Below are 20,849 nucleotides of genomic sequence, written 5' to 3'. Positions count from 1 at the left end.
TTTGTGTGCTTTTCAACACCACGAAAATTTCTACCTTTACAGTACATTTTAACACATGCATTTTAATCTAGATTTGTTTCTTTTTTTTCTTTTGTGACTATAATAGACTTATTAAAGATGCATGTCAATAATGATAATGTTGTTGTATTTAAAGTTCAGTTCTTTTTAACTGATATTGATATGGAGAAAGAAGGACAATAGAAAAAGAAGAAAGCAGGTAAATGAAGAAAGATACACAAGAAATATGCCGGAGGAAAATAAAAAGGATTACATTGTATGACGTTTGTAGGAAAACTTTCAGGATACCACCCCCCCCCCCCCCCCCTGTGCTGTCATCATTAGAAGGTCTCCTGTGCAAGTCAGTTCAAGAGATCATAAGAAATGCAAATTTGAATTTGAACGTCACCGTGATGAACCAAAGCAACCAGTGAATCTACACTACAGTGGTACAAACTGTATTTTTATATTATTTGCAAATTAAATCACTGCATCCTGTATTAGATTTCCATGGGATAATGACTCGGTCAAGCAGTCTGGTGAACTCTAAAAAGCAAAGGTCCTGAAATTTGAGCAGACCCTTTTTTTTTTTTTTTTCTTTTTTTTTTTTGTATTTGTTAAGTTACAGTTGTATGAATACCAGTGCTGTTTCTGGTTATTTTAAGCAGATATTAACATAGTAATGGTACATTTGAATACACATCAAAAGAGGACTTTAGCTCTTTATTTCTTTCTTCTTTTTTTCTTTTTTGGTCCACTTTTATGAATGCTGTGCTGTGTTTGGCACAAACTGTCATGAAGTTGCAAAAATGACATCAAGAAATGTTCAAGTCTCTACAGTGATGTTTGAAAGTGGCATTCAAGCAGCCATATTTTTGCGTGTCTTTAATTTCGCTAATAGCACCTGACTCGCGAAATTCGCGAAAATAAAAACCTCACGAAATATTTGGCATACAATGTATACAGTAAATTGTAATTGTGTTTGTACTCATATTGTCAATGGCTAATCAAAGGAAGTCTAGTGGCTTATCTAGAATATAAGCTATCAGAATTGGATACTTAATTTTTTTTTATTTTTTTTTTTACATCAGTTGCCTTGCTTTCCTACTGGTCTATCAGGAGATGTGAACTAAAGAAATGTGTAGTGTAACAAACGGCATGAAGCATGTACAATGTACACTTGAATGACGCTTAATGGTCTTTGTCTGCAGTTGATGTTCTAGTTCTGAATTGATTGAAGAGTGATTTTTGTTCCACCTTGATTTTAGAATACGTTTCAGTTCTTCAAGTTCTTCGCCGTGAAGAGTTAATTTGAAACTTGGGTTTGTTGTGCATTGATGGACATCAACAATGTATTGGTTTTAGTAGGTAGTGTCTGAAGTTCTATCCTGGTTATGATTTTTCTGCATTTACAGCGTGATTGCTGTCTTATCAGATTATACATTTGTTTTGATATTCCTCTACTTTCTGTCCCAACACAGGTACTTGAGTATCAGACCATCCGCTACTACACAGTTCCTTCCTCTCCACTTTCCAGTCACAAACTCTGTGAGTATCACCTTCAGTTCAGGTCCTTTGGCTGGACTTTGTATCAGCCCTTTTGCAAGTTACATGTATACAGCTTGTATGAGCAGTGATTTTGGCAAGGTTTGTTTTCAGCTAGCAGCCTAAATTTTTTACCGCATTAAATCAATACAAACATGTACACAGTAATAGGGAGGATATTTTTATCATTTTTATTAAATTTCTGTAACTAGCAATTCATTGGCTACTCAAATATCTAAACACTAAATTTAAGGCATAAATCTGCAGAGTAGCACTGAGTGCTTGGTATTGACATTTGGAGTATACCATAAACAGTTTAAGCAGTCATAATGCTTGAAAGGAAATGTGCAGCAACTAATGATATTATAAGGAAATTGGAGGAGTGCAGTTCGTTTGTCAGTGCTGATCATAAGCTGAGATGTGACAATGAGCTCTGCTGTTAACATTCATTTTTCCTAAATGCAAGTTTCAGTGCTGTGAACTTAAGTGCTCAGAAATAGGGATCCTTCTAATATATCTAGGCACATACAATTAAGGACTCAAAGATCTACGGATCGTTCTGAAATTCTTACATTACTTATCTGATCATGTAGATGTTTGTTCCTGTGGAATTGTTATTTTGTGCACACTTCTTAGCTTTTGGACTTTTGTACTCTTGTAAAGAAGCCGAGTGATGTCATTTCTTTGATTTCAGAAGCATGTCTTTACTTTCATGGCCTGTGGCTCACTTTCATAACCGATGTGTACAAACACAGAAATCAAGATCTGGCTCAGTGTCTGGTAGCAATTCAATTGCATGAAGCACACCAGAATATGGCAGTGATAATCACCTATAGATATGAAAACAAATGAACATATATATACATTATACTCCGTATATCATTTTTATAGAGGGCGTGTACATGTTTAAGCGAGAGAAATCATGAAATTGTAGTACACAAAACATGCTACTTACATACACTATGTACACTCATCTGAAAGGATGAACAGAGTACACCACAAACTCTAGCAATATTCCACTAATTACTTTCATGAGTTTCTGTGCACACTAGTTCATACGAGAGCTGAAAACATTTGTGAGGCTAAACAACCATAATATTATGTGTGATAGTAATGATCTCATTATTCTACAGAGCCATTGAGAAAACTTGGTTGTAGAGCACAATGAAGGCAGTGTACTATAAAAATGAAATATCTCATGTGTGTTAACAATTAATGCTTGTTTATTCTTTACACGAATTTTGTTCTTTGTTTATTGCTGTTATTAAACCAGTCTAGTGTTTGTGCTGTAAAACAGATTGAAATATGTCCCTCATGCATGTTTCTAACCCTATTTGAAAAACAATAAGAACTCAAAATTCTGGCATGGAGACTAAAAGCTACAGGTATACAGTTCATTGGTCCCTACAGTGTATGCTGCTTGCTTTGAGCATTTATTGTTCCTTGGTAGCCACATGAAAACAGTTCAACAGCGAACAAGAAATCATAATTCAAAGGCATCTGCTCGTGGACATTTTCAGATTCTCACTTCCTTAGTGTACACTAGGCATCATGACCTGATAGGAGCATGCAGTAAAATAGAATGGAAAGTTTGATGTGCCAATTCCTTCACAGGAAGTCGCCGATGGAAACGGGCCATTCAATGGCTTATTATTAAACTTCCGCAAGCTAGTCTGGGAGACTAAAGATACATTGTACCATTACATTGTAGCTGTTATTTTCGCGTACAGACATTTTCCCCGAATGAGGAGATCACAGACGGCTTTCGCGAGATGTTTTCACAAATTGACATTGGTGCTATTGTACAACTTGTGCTGCACTTTTACCCCAGTGCACATGGCGACATTCTATTATTTTATTTCATTATTTTACGTACAGGTAATTGTAATGGAAAGATAGACAAATGAAGTCTAAAATACATGTATCTGGTTTCAAAGATTATTGAAGCCTGCTGATTTCTTGCAAGTCGTAATTTGCACCCTCATGTCCACGTGTGTTTGAAAATGTATGTAGTATCAGTACCAACAGACAATAGATAAATGTGACCCGCTACAACAAAATGGTCTTAAAGTCGCGCACGGTCGAAGCCGTGAAAATCGAGTTTGAAGTTAGAGCATCAAAATTGGTCAAAACTTACGATTTTCTGAATTTGACATATTATTAGAGTCTGATATGTCTTCTATCATCTGTCGAAATTTTGAAGCAAAATGATGAAAGGAAAGACCAAAAAATAGCGTTTTTCTGGGCCATGTTTTTTGGCGTTTCAACGAAGCAGAAACTGGTTCGAACATTTGGATTGAGCGCCACACATAGGCTCCGCCCCTAACAACGACCAGAGTGATCTCATTGGTCAGCTTGCTGCTTGCCGCTAACCGAAGCGTGAAGCTCGCACACTGCCCAGTCGACTGGTGCGTGCGGGCGGGTTGCGCTATGCATGAGCATTGCGGAGGTCGCTAGGGCTTAACTTCTATTGTCCGGAGATGAATACAGACTTGCGTGTCTCTTGATTGTGATTGCGTCGCAAGGAGAACTTTTAGGGCGCTTTTCTCGAAACAGTGATTTCCCAGACGTCTTGACATGCTCTCATTTAAACATCGATGTCTCCGCAGCCGATTATTTTTATAAGACGTGTTATATATCAATTTAAAGCAGAAAGATTAGGGAATTGTGTCATGCAATTTTCAAATAATCGACCTCGCCCGACTTTTGGATCATTTTGTTGTAGCGGGTCACAAATGCATTATTTTTTTTTTTCTTTTTATAGAACACTGGGAAGCATGTTCTAAAGTTGACTTGCATAATATACGTACATGTACCCATGCATTGTAGTATGAGAGATTTGCTCATTATTGATTCTTTGGAAGCAATGCATTGTGAGGTATGGCACGTCGTATCAAGTTCATGATGCTGAATGCCACTTATTAGATACAATTTTGTAGCAGAGAAAATGTATGTCTTATGATTCGTACATGGCTGAGTCTCCGGGGGGTTACATGTGCAAATTGTTTTTTCCATGGACCCAAGATCGCAGAAAAAAAGGTGCTATCCTCTTGCTTACATTATTGGATACATTTTTTTTTTCTTCCAAGGATTACAATGTCTCTTAATTGATGAGCCTTGTGATTACAGGTTTGTTGACCTTTGTGCACTTTCCAATTACATCATAAATCCTGGAGTTTATAGACTAGTACTGCTGATTTTCAAATTTCCCCTTGTATTGCATGTAATGTGAAGAGACAAGTCTACAGAATTAAGTACCACATAGATGCCACGTAGACTGAAATATTTGTTTCTCTTATTTGGATGTATTGTTGTCAAGGCTCATTTGAGTCATCCAGGAACATTAGAAGCTTTGAGTTTTGGCTGCCCCAGGCATGCAGGCATGTTACTGCCATTACATGCATGCTGTTCATGAAGACTGCATGATAGGCACTGGACTATCACTCTGTGAAACAAAACTCTGTAAAGCACATTTTATAAATGAGTTGATGATTTGAATGTGTTATTGCGGTATTGCATTTTAAAGGGTATGGAGATGAATAACTCCACTATTTAAACATCAGTGAGACAGATGTCACTGATTTGAGAGTGCCAAGACCCCTTCTTTTTTTTTTGAGATGAAAGATCTTTACCCCGGTATATTTCTTTGCTCTAGATATATTTGCCCAGTTGATTATAATCGTGTCTGGATTTTAAAGGGATCGTATAGTTTTGGTTGAGACCCAATTTCAGGTTTCTAACATTTTTGGTGAGATAATGAGAAACCTTTTATGAAATACATATGTATGAAAGAGCATGTAATTCCATGAGGAATTCAATGTTTATTTGATGAAAACTGGTCTTGAAATGGCTGAGATATCCAAAACAGAGCATTTCTAATAAAAGTGTGGGACCCACACAACATTACGATTGCTTTGTTTTACTTTGTTTTTTGATGTTTCAGTCATTCCAAACCCAATCTTCATCAAATAAACTTGAATTCCTCTTAAAATGGTATGCTCTGTACTATTTCATAAGTGTTTTCTTGGTATCTTGCAAAAACTTAAAAGCCTAATTCTCATTTCCACCAATACTGTACCATCCCTTTAACCTTTCTGTCCTTATTTTCTCCTACTTTATACAGTGTCCCTTCTTTCCGGTTATGTCTGTCATTACACCTGTATGATCAATTTGCCCCCAATTTTCTGCTTCCTCTCCAGCATTGGTCAGGCGGAAAGTTCTGGTCCTGGATCTAGATGAAACCCTAGTCCATTCTCAGCATGCCAGTCCAACGATGCGGCCAAATAGACCAAGTATACCACCAGATTTTGTCCTGCTGGTAAGCATGATCTGTATAATGTACAGTAACCTGAAGTACCGGTACACTGTACATACAGGACACTGTGGAAGTTTGCATGCAGCATGCAAGAATAACCTTGCTCTTGTGTTGAAAGAATACACTATGTGCCCCATCGGTATTGATTTTGTCAGCATCATACACAATATTTGTCTTACCGTGCATTGTGGGAAGGGGTCAAAGGTTTAGAAGGGTAAAGGAAGCATTCGCTGCCAAGTCTCCCAGATTTTGCTGGAGGCTGCCTGAAAACTTTGTTTCTTCATGTCTTGATACAATAGAACAGAAAAATCCCCTGAGTTTGTAATTCATTTTGTCCAGTGAAATGCATGAAACAAACAATTATCTCCCTGATTAGTCCTTGGAATCTCTGTGATTTTAGAATGTTGGCAGCCCTGAGGAAGAGATGGGGAGGAGGTGGGGTAGCCCTTATTGAATGAGTGACTCTGTATGCAACTTTCTGATTACTCTTGAGGGCCTAGGGAAGGAGCAAAGGAATTGGTTCAGGAGTTGAAATGTAAACATTGTCTGTGTTTTGTGTCGGTGACTGGAATTAGTTTGCAGTAATTGTCCTACCCTGTGCATATTATATGAATGTCTTAATTTGGTATTTTGCACTGAGAAGGTTGCAAGTTTTATAAACATTTTATTCATCCACTGCACATTGTACAAGTAATAGGCAGAGTTTTCAGGGTTTCTCTGTGCTTTAATAATGAAGGGCCTGCATTGCATTTTGCAATGTTATACGGTGCATGAACTAGCACTCTGTATTGAATGTATGAACTGATGATGAAAATTGATTTGGGGAAAGATCGACTGATACACTGTATTTTCCCTCTAGTTTTGGGGGGATGAAGAAGATGGCAATTGAATTTATGATTCCTATGTGATCATGGTGCACTGTAGATAGAGGAAGAGAAAAGTACACAATGAACACTTGATGCCAAAGTGACCTTCCCTGTAAACTATAGAGATTTACAATGCCAGCCTGTACATGTGTAGAGCCTACAATGAATGCTGCTTTCATTGAGCAATGGACTTGACTTTCATTAGAGAACTCATACACTGTATAGTATATGTACACGTTGTATGGTACAAGTGGTTGCTTCATCATATGAGGTCTTATTTGATTTCGGGCAAGTCTGCCTCTATCCTCAGTTTACACATACCATAGGGTTACCTACTGTCCCTGCCAGTGAAGGATACTGACATGACCAAGGCTAGCTGTAAAGTCTGAATGCCAACAGTTTTATTGCCAAACAAACCACTCAGCCATGCAAGCAGCTCACTGGGCAGATGGAAACCACAAAGTATATATGTGGTGGTGTTTCCACCCCCACACCGCCTACCAACCACACAAAACAAACAGTTAAGGACAGAGAGACATATCAATGGCTGTGTTTATCAACTTTCCCATGTTTGAAACGTGTTTGCAATGCCTTTCCTATCAGTATGACATTTCTCAGTTGTTGTGTTTATCAACTCTGTGATGAGTCTATCACATTGGGAAGCGCCTTGTCACTGTGCAGTTCCTTTGCGCAGTTTGACCCAGAGGAGCTGAGATTTGTAATTGGTAGTGGTTAGCTGTACGTGGGCAGGTCCAAGCTATATTAAAATGCATTTTAAAAAAAGTTCATATTTATCATCACTACAGAAAAATGTTTCTGGCTCAAACATTTGCGATCACACTTTTTCAGTGTTTCAGATGTCTTTAACCCCACAAAACAGCTTTGCATTTTCAACTGCCCAAAACTCCTTGATAGTTGTTTGGAAACCATGATTCTGCACCAGAAGTAAGCTGATAAACATACCCTATGGCAGTTGGAGAGGGGCACAAAATACATCCATAGATCTTTGATAATCGTGAAAGTAATGCCCTTCTGCCACTGAACAGATGAATTGTTACAGTCACATCCACAGTGTTGGGACTTGTACACGTACATGTATGTAACGTTATGCAGAGAGGATGTTACCCTGCATTAATTCCAAAAGCATGATACTATACAAGCTTGTACGTGTATTTTCATCAGTTAATCTGTAATACAAACTACAAATGTACCAGTTAAGAAATAGGCAATTTTTGTTTTTGTTTTGTTTTGTTTTTTTCTTTTTGGCCCTCTCAACAAGAATTCATTGCATATCATTTGATTCAGTGCTGTTTGCAATGTACGTAAGCCTGCAGGGTAGAAGAATACAGAATTGGGCATATATTCAATTATAAATTTCAAAGGTTGATCCAAAGTGTGACTCTTCTTTGCTCTGCATGCTGTTATCATTACTCAATATCCTCTGGATTATCAATCATACTTGACTGTAACATTGGAGATGATTTATGTATACCCACTAACCTTGTGCAGTGTAGTCTGACTTCAAGACTGTCACTGTATAATCTGTTTGCCCTTTCATACTGTACCTTGACCTAATGTTCTGCTCAAATTCTTTTACCAGTCTTGGAGAGATTTCTGTGATATACATTTGTACACTACTCAAGATCTTTACTCGCCTCATAATTAAGACTTGTGTTGCATGAGAAGTCTCTGGAAACCGACAAAATATTTCAACTTTATTTCTTAAAGGTGCATGGTCCCGGTGTTTTAGTCAAATGCGTACGCGGGCGCACGGCGCAAGTTTCCTATAGAGACCTACGCTATCGACTTCTCTTTGACGCTTACGCTTTGGCCCACTTTCCCAAGTCCGAAGAAGTCCGATTCAGTGTAGTCAGTGGTCCGATCACAGTTCGGCTCATGAATCGGCTGAGGGGGATGACAGCTTTAGCAAACTTCTTTTGTGATGTCACAATAACAAGCACATATGCACGCACCTGGCATTACTACAGACTGCGCGATGTGTAAAGAAGACAACAAAGGCAACGTTACTTAGCAACACCTACGCACTTTACTCTTGATGACAGCTCAACTTCGGTAATCTTCGTATCAATGCTAACGCTGATCGGCAGTATCATCAACAGCGCCATCTACACTACCGGGACTATGCCCCTTTAAACAATGTACAATGTGTGTCTTATTCTTTATACAAAAGTATGTGTAATAAGGATACATAAAATGCTAGTAAAGACAGGTGAATATTCTTAGGATCAGAGTTGCCATGGTTAATTCACTTCAGCTTGTTTCTTGACCTTTAAAGGTAGGGGATACCTTTTACAGAACTCCCAAAATGCAGCAAAACATTAAATATGAACCTCAGGGGACTTGTTTAGGCCACTGCTTAGAAATTTGGAAGTCAACAGTTATCTACAATTTGAATAATGCACAAAACTCAACCACTCAGTAGTTCTGTGTGTCAGCCACACTTAAGCCTTTTTGTTGCAGTCTTCTGTATTCTTTTATCTATAAACACAAATCTAAAAGTATTGGAGCTGATGTAATAACATATAGAGTGTGTGGCAAGAATGTATTTAGAAATGTTTGTAAGTTTTGATGAACTTTATTCACAAAATATACATGATGGACACACACGCAGTGCATGGGTCTGCAAAGGTAGCCTAGTAATGTACTGGAATTTACGGTGAGCCCCGAAAAGAATTCAATTCAAAATCTAACAGTCAATAAAAATGTACTAAATGTTACCTTCCACTTTCAATATTTTATGGGAGTTTCTAAAATGATACTCTCTTCAACATACCACTGTGTTTATACAACTCTTCATTTAAGGCATGCAAATGGGATTCCCTACCTTTAAGAGGAAAGAAAGAAAAATGATAGCAACTGACGCAACACAACCGACGCAGCCAATGAAGCACATTTTTATTATAATCTTTCTCTTCTTCTTGTATTAAAAGCACAGTCCTCTATAAGGTTGTAGGCCTATCACTTTACTTGTGATGGCAGCCGTAGTGCAGAGTGTACATGTTAGAGTGTGTCTACAATTTCTGATGTAATTTGCTGCTAGGAACATCCTGGCCTGGTTAGAGTTGGATTCCCAGAACTGTGCAGTACCATGTTGGAATTGTGAAACACAATGTACACTATGTATGTCCCTCATGGGGCATGACTTCAAAAATACTTCACATGTATAATGTGTACCTTCATGTCCTGATCGTGACTCTCTAGAGTACTTGATTAGCCTTGTCTCAAGGCTAATGTAAGGTACATGTACATGTACTCCATAATCCACAGAGCACATTGGAAGAGAAGGGGATGAGATGCCCTGGGGAGCTATAATTGTAGGCTACAGAAAGCATACAGCTGACAACCAGTCCATGTCCCAGTCTTGGGAGAAATGTTGATCACACCAGGGTAGGGAGTATTGTTGAGTTGTACATCAGCAACATAAAAAGTGCAGGGCCATTAATTACATGGCAGTAATATTTTGTAGCCAGGAATGCATCATGAATTAAGAAATGTAACCATGTCTCCATCCCCCCCCCCTTTTTCCCCACCACAGCCTTTCACACAAATCATCCCCAAGGCTGACTTTGTGTCTGTATCATTCTGCCTTTAAACCTGTCATGCCTGAAGGCAAGGCTGTTGTGTGCAAGTTGGGATGAGAATTTCAAACAATGGTTGCAAGTGGGTTAATGCTGATTCTTTACACACATAGAGAAAGCGCTGGAAGACAGTCATTTTACAGTGTAAACCTAATAAACGAGATTTGCACTGAAAAATGTACATGTATGATTATCATAGCAGAGACTGTGCATGTTGACAGTCAGTTGGCTTTAATAGTTGACAATTCCAGAATTGAGGCACACTTTCTTTCCTTTGCTTAAATGAGATTTTTGTATCAAAGTAACTTGGACATATAGTTGTATGAGTTTTTGTTTGTTTTTGTTTTGTTTTTGTTTTGTTTTTGTGTTTTTGTGGGTTATTTTTTCTTTTTGTAAGGGCATAAAAGCAAATACCAGCAAAGAAGTGATGTGAGTTGCTTTCTCTCTATCTCTCTCTCTGGAGCTGGATCTGAAGGGGGGGGGGGGGGGGGGGTGTTCCTTCCCTTACCTACAGACTCCTTTAATACAGACTCACCCTTGGTATATAAAGACAGATCATATTTAGCCTTCCAGGTCTCTCATCCTTCACATTCCGTCCCAGCCATCATTAGAGTGGCTCAAAGAATGAACTATGATCCTTTGATCTTTTTCTCCTTCTCTTTTTCATTCTCTCTTTTAAAGCCATTTTCTTCCCTTTCCCTCTACTGTACCACCCTGTCCCCTCCTGTCCCCTCCCTCTCTCACCCAATCCCTCTCCTATCCCCTCCCTCTCCCCTCCCTCTCCCCTGCCTCTCCCCTGCCTCTCCCCTGCCTCTCCCCTGCCTCTCCCCTCACTCTCTCCACCCTCTCTCCTCCCTTTGCTCTCCCCTTCTTGTCCCCTCCCTCTCCCCTTCCATCTCTCCCTCTCCCTCCTGCCTTTCTCCTCCATTTTCCCCTTCTTCACCCCTCCCACTCCCCTCCCTTTCCCCTTGCCCTCCCCTCTCTCTCCCCTCCCTCTCCCCTCCCTCTCCCCTGCCTCTCCCTCCACCCTCTCTCCTCCCTTTGCTCTCCCCTTATTGTCCCCTCCCTCTCCCCTTCCATCTCTCCCTCTCCCTCCTGCCTTTCTCCTCCATTTTCCTCTTCTTCACCCCTCCCACTCCCCTCCCTTTCCCCTTGCCCTCCTCTCCTCGCCCTCTCCCCTCCCATCTTCCTTTCTTTCCCTTGCCTTTCTCGTCCCTTCTCCCCTCCTTCACCCCACCCACTCCCCTCCCTTTCCCCTTGCCCTTCCCTCCCTCTCCCCTCCCTCTCCTCACCCTCTCCCCTCCCATCTCTCTTTCTTTCCCCTGCCTTTCTCCTCCCTTCTCCCTTCCTTCACCCCTCCCACTCTCCTCCCTCTCCCCTCCCTCTCCCTCCCATCTCTTTCCCCTGCCTTTCTCCTCCCTTTTCCCCTCCTTCACCCCTCCCACTCCCCTCCCTCTCTCCGCCCTCTCCCTCCCATCTCTTTCCCCTGCCTTTCTCCTCCCTTTTCCCCTCCTTCACCCCTCCCACTCCCCTCCCTCTCCCCTCCCATCTCTTTCCCCTGCCTTTCTCCTCCCTTCTCCCCTCCTTCACCCCTCCCACTCCCCTCCCTCTCCCCTCCCTCTTCCCGCCCTCTCTCCTCCCATCTCTTTCCCCTGCCTTTCTCCTCCCTTCTCCCCTCCTTCACCCCACCCACTCCCCTCCCTTTCCCCTTGCCCTTCCCTCCCTCTCCCCTCCCTCTCCTCGCCCTCTCCCCTCCCATCTCTCTTTCTTTCCCCTGCCTTTCTCCTCCCTTCTCCCTTCCTTCACCCCTCCCACTCTCCTCCCTCTCCCCTCCCTCTCCCCCCTCTCCCCCCTCTCCCCTCCCATCTCTTTCCCCTGCCTTTCTCCTTTTTTATTTTGTTTCTGCCGACAACATTGACAATTTTCATTATCATGAATTGCAATGTAAAGGGGACATAAAACCCAGTATTCATACAGCGAGTAAAAATAGGTACAATGCAAAAGGGAATACAGTTTACTGTCTTTGCAGCATGAAATTTTCGTGAATTGGAGCTGATGGCTAGTTTCGGGGCATGAAATTTTCACAAATTGCTACTGACATTCAATGCCTATGGTGTAGACAAGAACTTTCGTGTGCGTTTTAATTTTGCAAGTTTTGGCTCTTGTGAAATTCGCAAAATTAAAATGCATGCAAACATTTCTGGTTTTACAGTAAGTAGGCCTGTGTCACTGCATGCACCCAGCAGTATGTAGACAGATATCAATCTCAGAGCCTGTCAGCTGACAATCTGTTTATTTTAAGGTTGATTTGGGGTCATTCTAGCACTCCCAAAATAAGTACATGATTTGATTGTGGCACAGGTCTGACAGCCAAATGTATGTCAAACAGTAATTCTGATTCTGAAGCATTGCCAAACTCTGGATGTTTCGACTTTCATCACTAGTACTTTCCCTAGTAGAAACTGAAATCATTGTTACTGTTACTGTAGACCTCACAGAACGTTTCTGATTAATTTTTAAATGATGTAATAGGTACATGTAAAGATGGATTTGTCCTCCTCATCTCACCAGCTTTTCCCAGCATTTTTTATTTGTTATTTAAATCTTCTGTCTCTGATGTCTCTCTGAGCCGTTCTACCATCTCTGTCTCTAGATATCAGTCAGGGTCTCTCTTGGTTTCCCTGGCCTCCCCTTTGCCTTCCTCTCTCATCCTTGTGTCTCTGTGTCCCATTCTGTCTGTCTGTCTGTCTACTCTTCACTCACATAGTCCTTCATTCTCTGCTTCTATTGTCTGCCTGTCTATGTGTCTGTCTGTCTGTGTGTATGTCATTACCATTGTTGCCACCTTCTTTCTCCTCCTTTGTGGTGATGTAAACCAAGGGTTGATTACTTTTCCAGTCTGTGCCTGCCTTCACGGGGGCCCTCTTGGTTCAAGCTTAGATTTCTTGTAACGACAAAAGGGCGGTAAGAGTGAATCTTCAGCTTGGCATCTGGTACACCACCAGCCAAGTGGGGTCATGCCATTCAAAGTGCACAAGGAGGTGAAGATTTCTGGGCCCCCAGTATAAAATTTGTTGGTGGATTATGGGAGAAGAAACCTGGTACTCTGTGGTGACATTTGTGTTATCTGAATGCATGAACACTTTGTGAAACATGAGAAACATCAGGCAAAGCCAAAACTAATGTCAATCTTAACTGCCTGTATTTTGTCTGCCGGGTTTACAGAATGCAAGCACCATCCTTTGTCATGTGATTGTTTGTATGTTCTACATGTATTATATTCGTGACCTGCCCAATAAACATTCTTGTTTATAGTGAACTTCTAAAAAAGCCTTTATTTCTTGACAGATAAAACCTATGCAGTGTATTTTCTGTGCCCCTTTGATCTACCAATGTATGTTGAGAACATTTTTTTTTCACATTTTCCAGGAGACATGAAGTTGATTCATTCATTCAGATGACATAAAAGAAACCATTTCATCTGTTTTTATTACTCTCCAGCTCACAAGTTTACAGTGCTCTATATATTACCGTAACATGTAAATCTGTCATACGTTGCGGGTATTATTACCATTCCCTGTAGAAAGAGGCAAGTCAAGTGCTCTTTTATAAAATGCGAAAGAAGTGAAAATATGTTGAATTTTCTTTACATTTCCTTTATACTGTTGTATTCATACAGTATATGACATCATGAGCCTTAGTAGTCTCTTCATCCAGCGGTTCCATCACAAAAATTTTAAAAATTCATAACTTTTGTACCGATTGTCCAATTTTCCTCAAACTTTCACTGATGTGTTCTAATATTGCTGCATTCTCTCAATCCTTATGTTTATGAAGGTGAACTTGTCCTTTAAGTATTCAACACTTGCCGTGTTGTTTCATCTCTGTATACATTGTACATGTACCATGCATTGTACCTTGTACCTGGTACCTGCGCAGAGCAATTGAAACTTGTGAATAATAAAACAAACTCTGAAAACTCGAGCCTGCCACTCTCACTTAGTTAATTTATCAAGAAAAAAGGGGCAATGTTTTGGCAATGACAAATGAATAAGTACTACATTCCAGCTAATCTTGATTCATGTTATCTTGATGTATCTTTTGCAGCTAATGTATTTCCAAGTTACGTGTGTACATGTACATACAAATGAAAATATGTACCGGGACATGTAGGCCTACATTTTGTACCTGTTAAAAAGAGTGTTTAATACATTGGAAAGGGACCAGGGTAATGGTTTTATATATCCTTGCCTTTATTAGGGTTATGAATGTTCATATGTTTATAATACGTGTACATGTGCAGTATGTTCATTAAAAGTATCTTGCCAAAAACCTAAATCGTTGATCTTTGGTCATCAGTGCTTGTATACTCTCACACTTGATGCACTCATTTTCTTTTGTTCTTTTGCAGGTCACCATAGACTCTGTTCCAGAAAGGTTTTACGTCTACAAGAGGCCGCATGTAGACTTCTTTCTCAGTGTAGTAAGTATGGCAGGCCAAGCGTCGCACATTTTCAGTAGCATATATTGCTTTGTATCAAAGGCAAGGCCATAGTGGTCTTGGGTTTGGTGTAACTTTACAGAGCAACAAACCACAAGTAGCTTGATATGCTACATGACCCTATTTACACTGAAATTTTAGTACAGAACCATTCAGGCAGTATGCCCGTATATGCCAATGCTGTTATACTGTAAAAGTGGATATTTTCGCACGACTAATTTTTCGCGCTTGGGAGGTTAAGAAGAGTTTTGCTTGTTTTTAATTCCGTGGAATCAAGACATCACGCACAGGAACATATGGCAAGCAAAAATATTTTTTCGTAATATATTTTTCGTGCTTTTATTTTCGCGCTAGTTTCTGGTTGTGCGAAATGCACGAAAATTTCAACACCGCGAAAATTTCCACTTTTACAGTAGTCAAGACAACCTTTTTCATAAAGTGTGAACACAGGCATTCTGTAAAGCAGTATAAAACTCTGTTTACAAGTGAAAGTCAACTTACTTTTGATTAACTTATTTCAATAGGTATGTTTACCTGGAAGAAATGTGAAGTGTAGTTGTAGTACTTTGACACTGCTCTATTTAATAGGTCATTGTATTGGTCTTTTAATGCTCCTTTATTTATTGTAAAACTCTTGAGATAAATATGACATGTGCATGCAGTGATTTTAAAAAAAGAATGCACTGTAGTCAAGTGCTGGGGAAAAAATGCACTGTAGTCAAGTGGGGAAAATAGAAATAAAATCTGTTCAGATATTATAACTTGTTAAATTGCGAGCTGTGAGCATTTGATATACAGGGATGTGAGAGTTCAGAGTTTAATCTGATTTCAGACTTTTTTCTACTAAGCCCAAAACCCATTTTGCAGACTTTATGGCAATTCAAACATATTGAAATATTCACAGTGTAATGCACTTCAGACCTTTTTATGCCTCCGCCAACAAAGTGGCCGGAGGCATTATGTTTTCGGGTCATCCGTCCATCCGTACGTACGTCCGTCCCGTTTTGTTTTTGTCAATATCTCAAGAACCGTGTGGTGGTTTTACATCAAATGCACTGTTTGTTTTTACATCAAATGCACTATCACACACACACACACACACACACACACACAAATCCAACTCAATAAATTGTTGATTGTTTTGCAAGCTCTGTTTGAAGCCAACTGTATGTTTTCCATCTGAAGAGGGCTGCATACCTCTACAGAGTTCATAATAACAAGCATTGAGTCATTGAACTGTACCTTTCAAGTATTGTTCAATGGTGTGATCTTTCTCCATTGGCTGGTTCAATCAAGTAGCATACTGTACACATGAATGTATGCCATTTATACATGCATAAAATTTGCTATGAATGACTGCAGATCCGACACCGTAACAGAATGCCTGATCACATTTATATATTCATATATATTCATTGTATATATTCATATATTCATATATTCATATAGTCCTATATGTAGTATGGACCTGTTGATCATTTGTGATTATTTGTAATTATTTGTAATTATACAGTTACAGACAAGCCTGATTTCACATAGACCGTGTACAAAGTACAGCCGGGCCAAAGGCGGGGCCTAAGGCCGGACCCAAGGCCACGGGCCTTAGCCCGGAACCAGGGGCCCAGAGCCCAAGTGGGCCCAGGCCCAGGGGCCCATATCCCAAGTGGGCCCAGGCCCAGTGGCCCAGGGGGCCCCAGTGCCCCAGGGGCTCACGGGGCCCAAGGCCGGGCCGAGGCCAGGAGCCTAAGTGCTGGCCCAAGGCAGGGGGCCCAGCCAGGGGCCACCAGACTGAGACCACTAAGAGTACCAGTCATGACTTGCTGTGATAATGATGTGACAGGCCTGTGCATACACATATTATGTATACACTGTACAGGGCTGTGCATATTATGTAAGTACACTGTACACTAACTATACACAGTCATGACTTGCTGTGATAATGATGTGACAGGCCTGTGCATACACATATGTGACCCGCGACAACGGTTTCAGGCAAAAGTCGGGAATTTTGAAAATTCATTTTTTCACTGAATCACATTGCCCATTTCCTAAGCTTTGCATTGATATAAAACACTCGTATACTTCGGCACCATAAGTGGGCATAGGAAGAATAATAAAATGCACTTTTTAACTTGTTAGCATGACAAAATTGCGAGAAAACAGGCTTTGAAGATTCACCTCTTTTTCAAAGACAATGTCCGAGCGGCGATGCGAGGGGAGAATCACCCATCCGTACGATGGTGCCAATCGATGTTAAGCTCCGCCTTTAGCAACCACATCGCCTTCTGATTGGCTCACTGAGAGAGTCAAATTTCCCGGGCACCTTCCTCGGAGCTCAGCGTATGGAGCCGAAAAACAATGCGTTCCGCTCGGGTTTGTTTACAGCACGTCTTTCAAGATGGCGAATACGATAATTGCACGTATGGTGTACATGTACTCATGTGTATGGTGCACGCATTACGCAATGGCATCCACACACCATGACCGTGTGCATGTAACAGGAGCGGTGGCGAATCCACACATTTACAAATCGCGTTTTCATTGTAGTTGATTTGTCTTTATCATTGGCGACCCTTTTGAAGGCAGAAAATTGCTAGTGCTGGCAAGGGTCACGCTTCCAGTTTGTTTTGCTTTTACAAGACATGCGTAATGCATTATGTTGCTTTGTTCGGTGGTGCTAATTAAATTAAAACAAACAAACAGACAAACACGACTCGTTAGTTTGGTGCGATCTTGACATGTAGTATTTAAATATAATTAGTCACATGTGACCGCTCCTTTCCTCTCATCTACCTTCCATTGAGTCAGTCTGCTGTCATAATTTTTGCTACATGTACAAGTAGACAAATTTGAGAGTATCTAGTTTTCTTTTCACACGATTATGTCATGCTACATGATTTTTGTTTCACTTCCGTTGTCGAAATTTGCGGTAGAATAGTTTGGATAGAAAGCCAAAAGAAGAGCACGCACTACAGAGCGAGCGTATAAACCACGATAGCAAGAACAATGGAGCATGTACAGTAATCGTGCACGCGTGGACAAAGCAACGCTGCAACTGGTGTCTCCGAAAGCCGACTTATGTAAATGAATGCGACGCACCAGCCAATCGCATGCGAGACCCTGCGCCGTAGCAACACTGGGGATATTGGCGCGGCGTTCGAAAGAAGCTCGAAACTGACGAGTGCGATCCAACATAGGGTGCTTAAAATTCCATTTTCGATAGGAAAAACTTAGTCTTATGCTATGAAATTTAGTGTAGATGTAGAAAACATATCAAAGATTAGATATCTGCAAAAAACCTAAATCGACAAAAGTTATGGTCAAAATCTTTGTACCCCGCCTAGGAGGGAATTTTCTCTTGCGACTTTTGCCTGAAACCGTTGTCGCGGGTCACATATTATGTAAATACACTGTACAGGGCTGTGCATATTATGTAAATACACTGTACACTAACTATACACAGCCCAGTCGCTGTATAAATCGCGACAGGGCTGTACCTGAGCAGCCCACAACACAGAGCAAACACAAAGCAAATTTTACGATTGCATTTAGTTTTGATACCTGACATCATTTTTTGTCACCTCAAACGCATCAAAGACAATCTTTATTAATAAGACTTCATACCGTACCTGTTTTCCTGGGGTTATTTGTAGGAATTCTGCGATCTGGGTACTATTCGCAAATCTAACAACATGTGAAAATATCAACTCCTGATCATGTAACGTGCATGTGTACATTTCTGTGTTCACTGCTGTATTCCATGAACATGAATTCATGAGAGGAATAGGTAACGTTTTGAAGTTTGGATTTGAATGTTTCTGTAGATGACAATTATTGCTGTACACACAGAGAAAATGTTCCAGTTAAAGAGGAACGTAGTCATACAAAGTGTATGTATTTCACATTTTTCAGTATTTTCAATCTGTCATATCCATATATGCAATGGGCATAATGGACTCATTTGCATATCATTTGCATAGTATGCTGTCATGGGGTGTGAAAGTATGCTGAGTGTTGACATATAGGTCATCCACTCATTGTATCCCCCGAACAGAGTTCGGAGGATACTATGGATTTGGCCTCGTTGCGCCGCGTCCGCCGCAGAGATTTTCTTGTGAGCACTCTACTAGCTGTAGTTCTTCTTAGATCATCTTCAAATTTGGCATGAAGGTGTGTTATGGTAAAACGAAGACGCCTATTGTTTTTTGTGATGGTGCCCTCGCTTGTTCTGTCTTTATACATGAAAAAGTAAATTTAACAGGGTCTGTTTGTGTGTGCGACGCTGGCCTTGCTTCGTGACCAATTTTTTTTATGCCTCCGCCAACGAAGTGGCCGGAGGCATTATGTTTTCGGGTCGTCCGTCCGTCCGTACGTACGTCCGTCCCATTTTGTTTTTGTCGATATCTCAAGAACCGTGTGGTGGTTTTACATCAAACTTGGTATGAGGGTATATCCTGGGGGGATAATACTTTATTTGGATTTTAGGGTCATGGGGTCGAAGGTCAAAGGTCACAGGTTATTTTGTGAAAAAAAAAGGTTGAAAATTCATGTTTTTCTCCATATCTCGCAAATGGTTCGAGGTATCTTCATGGAACTTAGTATGCTTGTTCCAATGGGCAGTGATTATCTAGGAAAGTTGGGGGTCATGGTTCAAAGGTCAGGGGGTCAAAGGTCAAGGTCAACTCCTCAAAATATCACTACTTTCCTTATATTTATGCAATGCCTGAAGGTTTGGTTTTTTTTTTAACTTGATGTATGCATGTATTACCCGATATATATTCTGTGGGAAGTTTCTTGCCAAAAGGTCAAAGGTCAAAAGGTCAAAGGTCAAGTGAAAGTGTTGAATTGCACTTTTTCCTCCATATCTCAACAGTAACTCAAGGTATCATCATGAAACTTACATATTTATGCATGTTCAACCTAACAGTGATTCTCTTTGGAACTGTGAGGTCAAAGGTCAAAGGCCAGGTTTAGATAATGCTATTTTTCCATTTGATACTGAAATTATACTTTTTCTCAATACCTTGAAAATTACTGAATGCATAAACTTATAAAAGGGTCAAAAGTCAAGTAAAAATCATCAGTTCCCCAAATACCTGCACTCTGACATTTTTAATCATTCATCCAATTGAACCTAGTTCTAGGAAAGTGAACATTCAGCACATTTGTAGCAAACCTGTCATTTTAATATTTTGCCAATTGTGTGAAACTGTCATCACACATTGTCAAGACATTGTACTATAGACCTATTAGGAGAACCATGCATTATGGCGGAGGCATATCAGTCGCCGGAGCGATATATCTAGTTCCCCATAAGTTTCAGTTTTTTTTTCTCCAGATTTTTCTTTAAAATTACATTCAAATATATAATCTATATGTGTAGTTTTACAATACTGCAACCAAAAGTGTGACATTGTACTACAAATTAAATTCCACTAGAATGACCTCAAAATAAGCTTCATTTTAATGAATAGTGACTTCTTGATATTCAGGGTTGTACAGAGAGATAGTGCACAAAAAAGCTCTGTAAAAAATTAAATCAGAAAAATGTTATTTTGTGTACATTCCTATAGGGAAATCCATTGAAAATGCTTGGTGTCCTATGTAACATCCGTTACATAGAATATTGAAAATAATTTTAAACACATATTGTTGATCACAAAATATTTATGAACTTGATTTGTTAATAATGTAACTAATGTATTGTGATAACAGTGCAGAATTTTACTGTTTGTACTTATTTAGGCATTTTCCAAATATGCATAACGCGTGTCGCAACGCGCGTCGCGATTGGACACTAAAGAGAAAGAGGCAAATAGTTTCTTCCCAAATATTTTATATAATTTATATTCTTTTCTTTTGGATACCTATCCTGGAAAGGAACTCAGAAAAATCAGAAAGGCCAGTAAATAGTATTGGAAATGTACAAAATAAAAGATCAAATCTTCATGTGTAACGGTGGTTACATTGGACACCAAAAAATTGTTGATTTACCATTGTTAATTTTGACATAAAGATGTAAATAT

The 20,849-nt window shown here is 40.0% G+C and overlaps 1 protein-coding gene across 1 annotated transcript in view; it reads left to right on the top strand.

Moving 5' to 3' along the window:
- The window catches only part of LOC140238797 (CTD nuclear envelope phosphatase 1A-like), a 33,684-nt gene that overhangs the window by 3,698 nt on the left and 9,137 nt on the right, over positions 1 to 20,849 (top strand). The window contains exons 2-4 of the mRNA XM_072318694.1: positions 1,479 to 1,545; positions 5,742 to 5,860; positions 14,734 to 14,805. Of these exons, the coding sequence (XP_072174795.1) occupies positions 1,479 to 1,545; positions 5,742 to 5,860; positions 14,734 to 14,805 (258 nt within the window). The remainder of the gene's footprint in view (positions 1 to 1,478; positions 1,546 to 5,741; positions 5,861 to 14,733; positions 14,806 to 20,849) is intronic.

This window comes from Diadema setosum, chromosome 15 (genome assembly GCF_964275005.1).
Source record: "Diadema setosum chromosome 15, eeDiaSeto1, whole genome shotgun sequence".
NCBI classification, from domain to species: Eukaryota; Metazoa; Echinodermata; class Echinoidea; order Diadematoida; family Diadematidae; genus Diadema; species Diadema setosum.
This window is presented reverse-complemented; position numbering and strand designations above follow the sequence as displayed.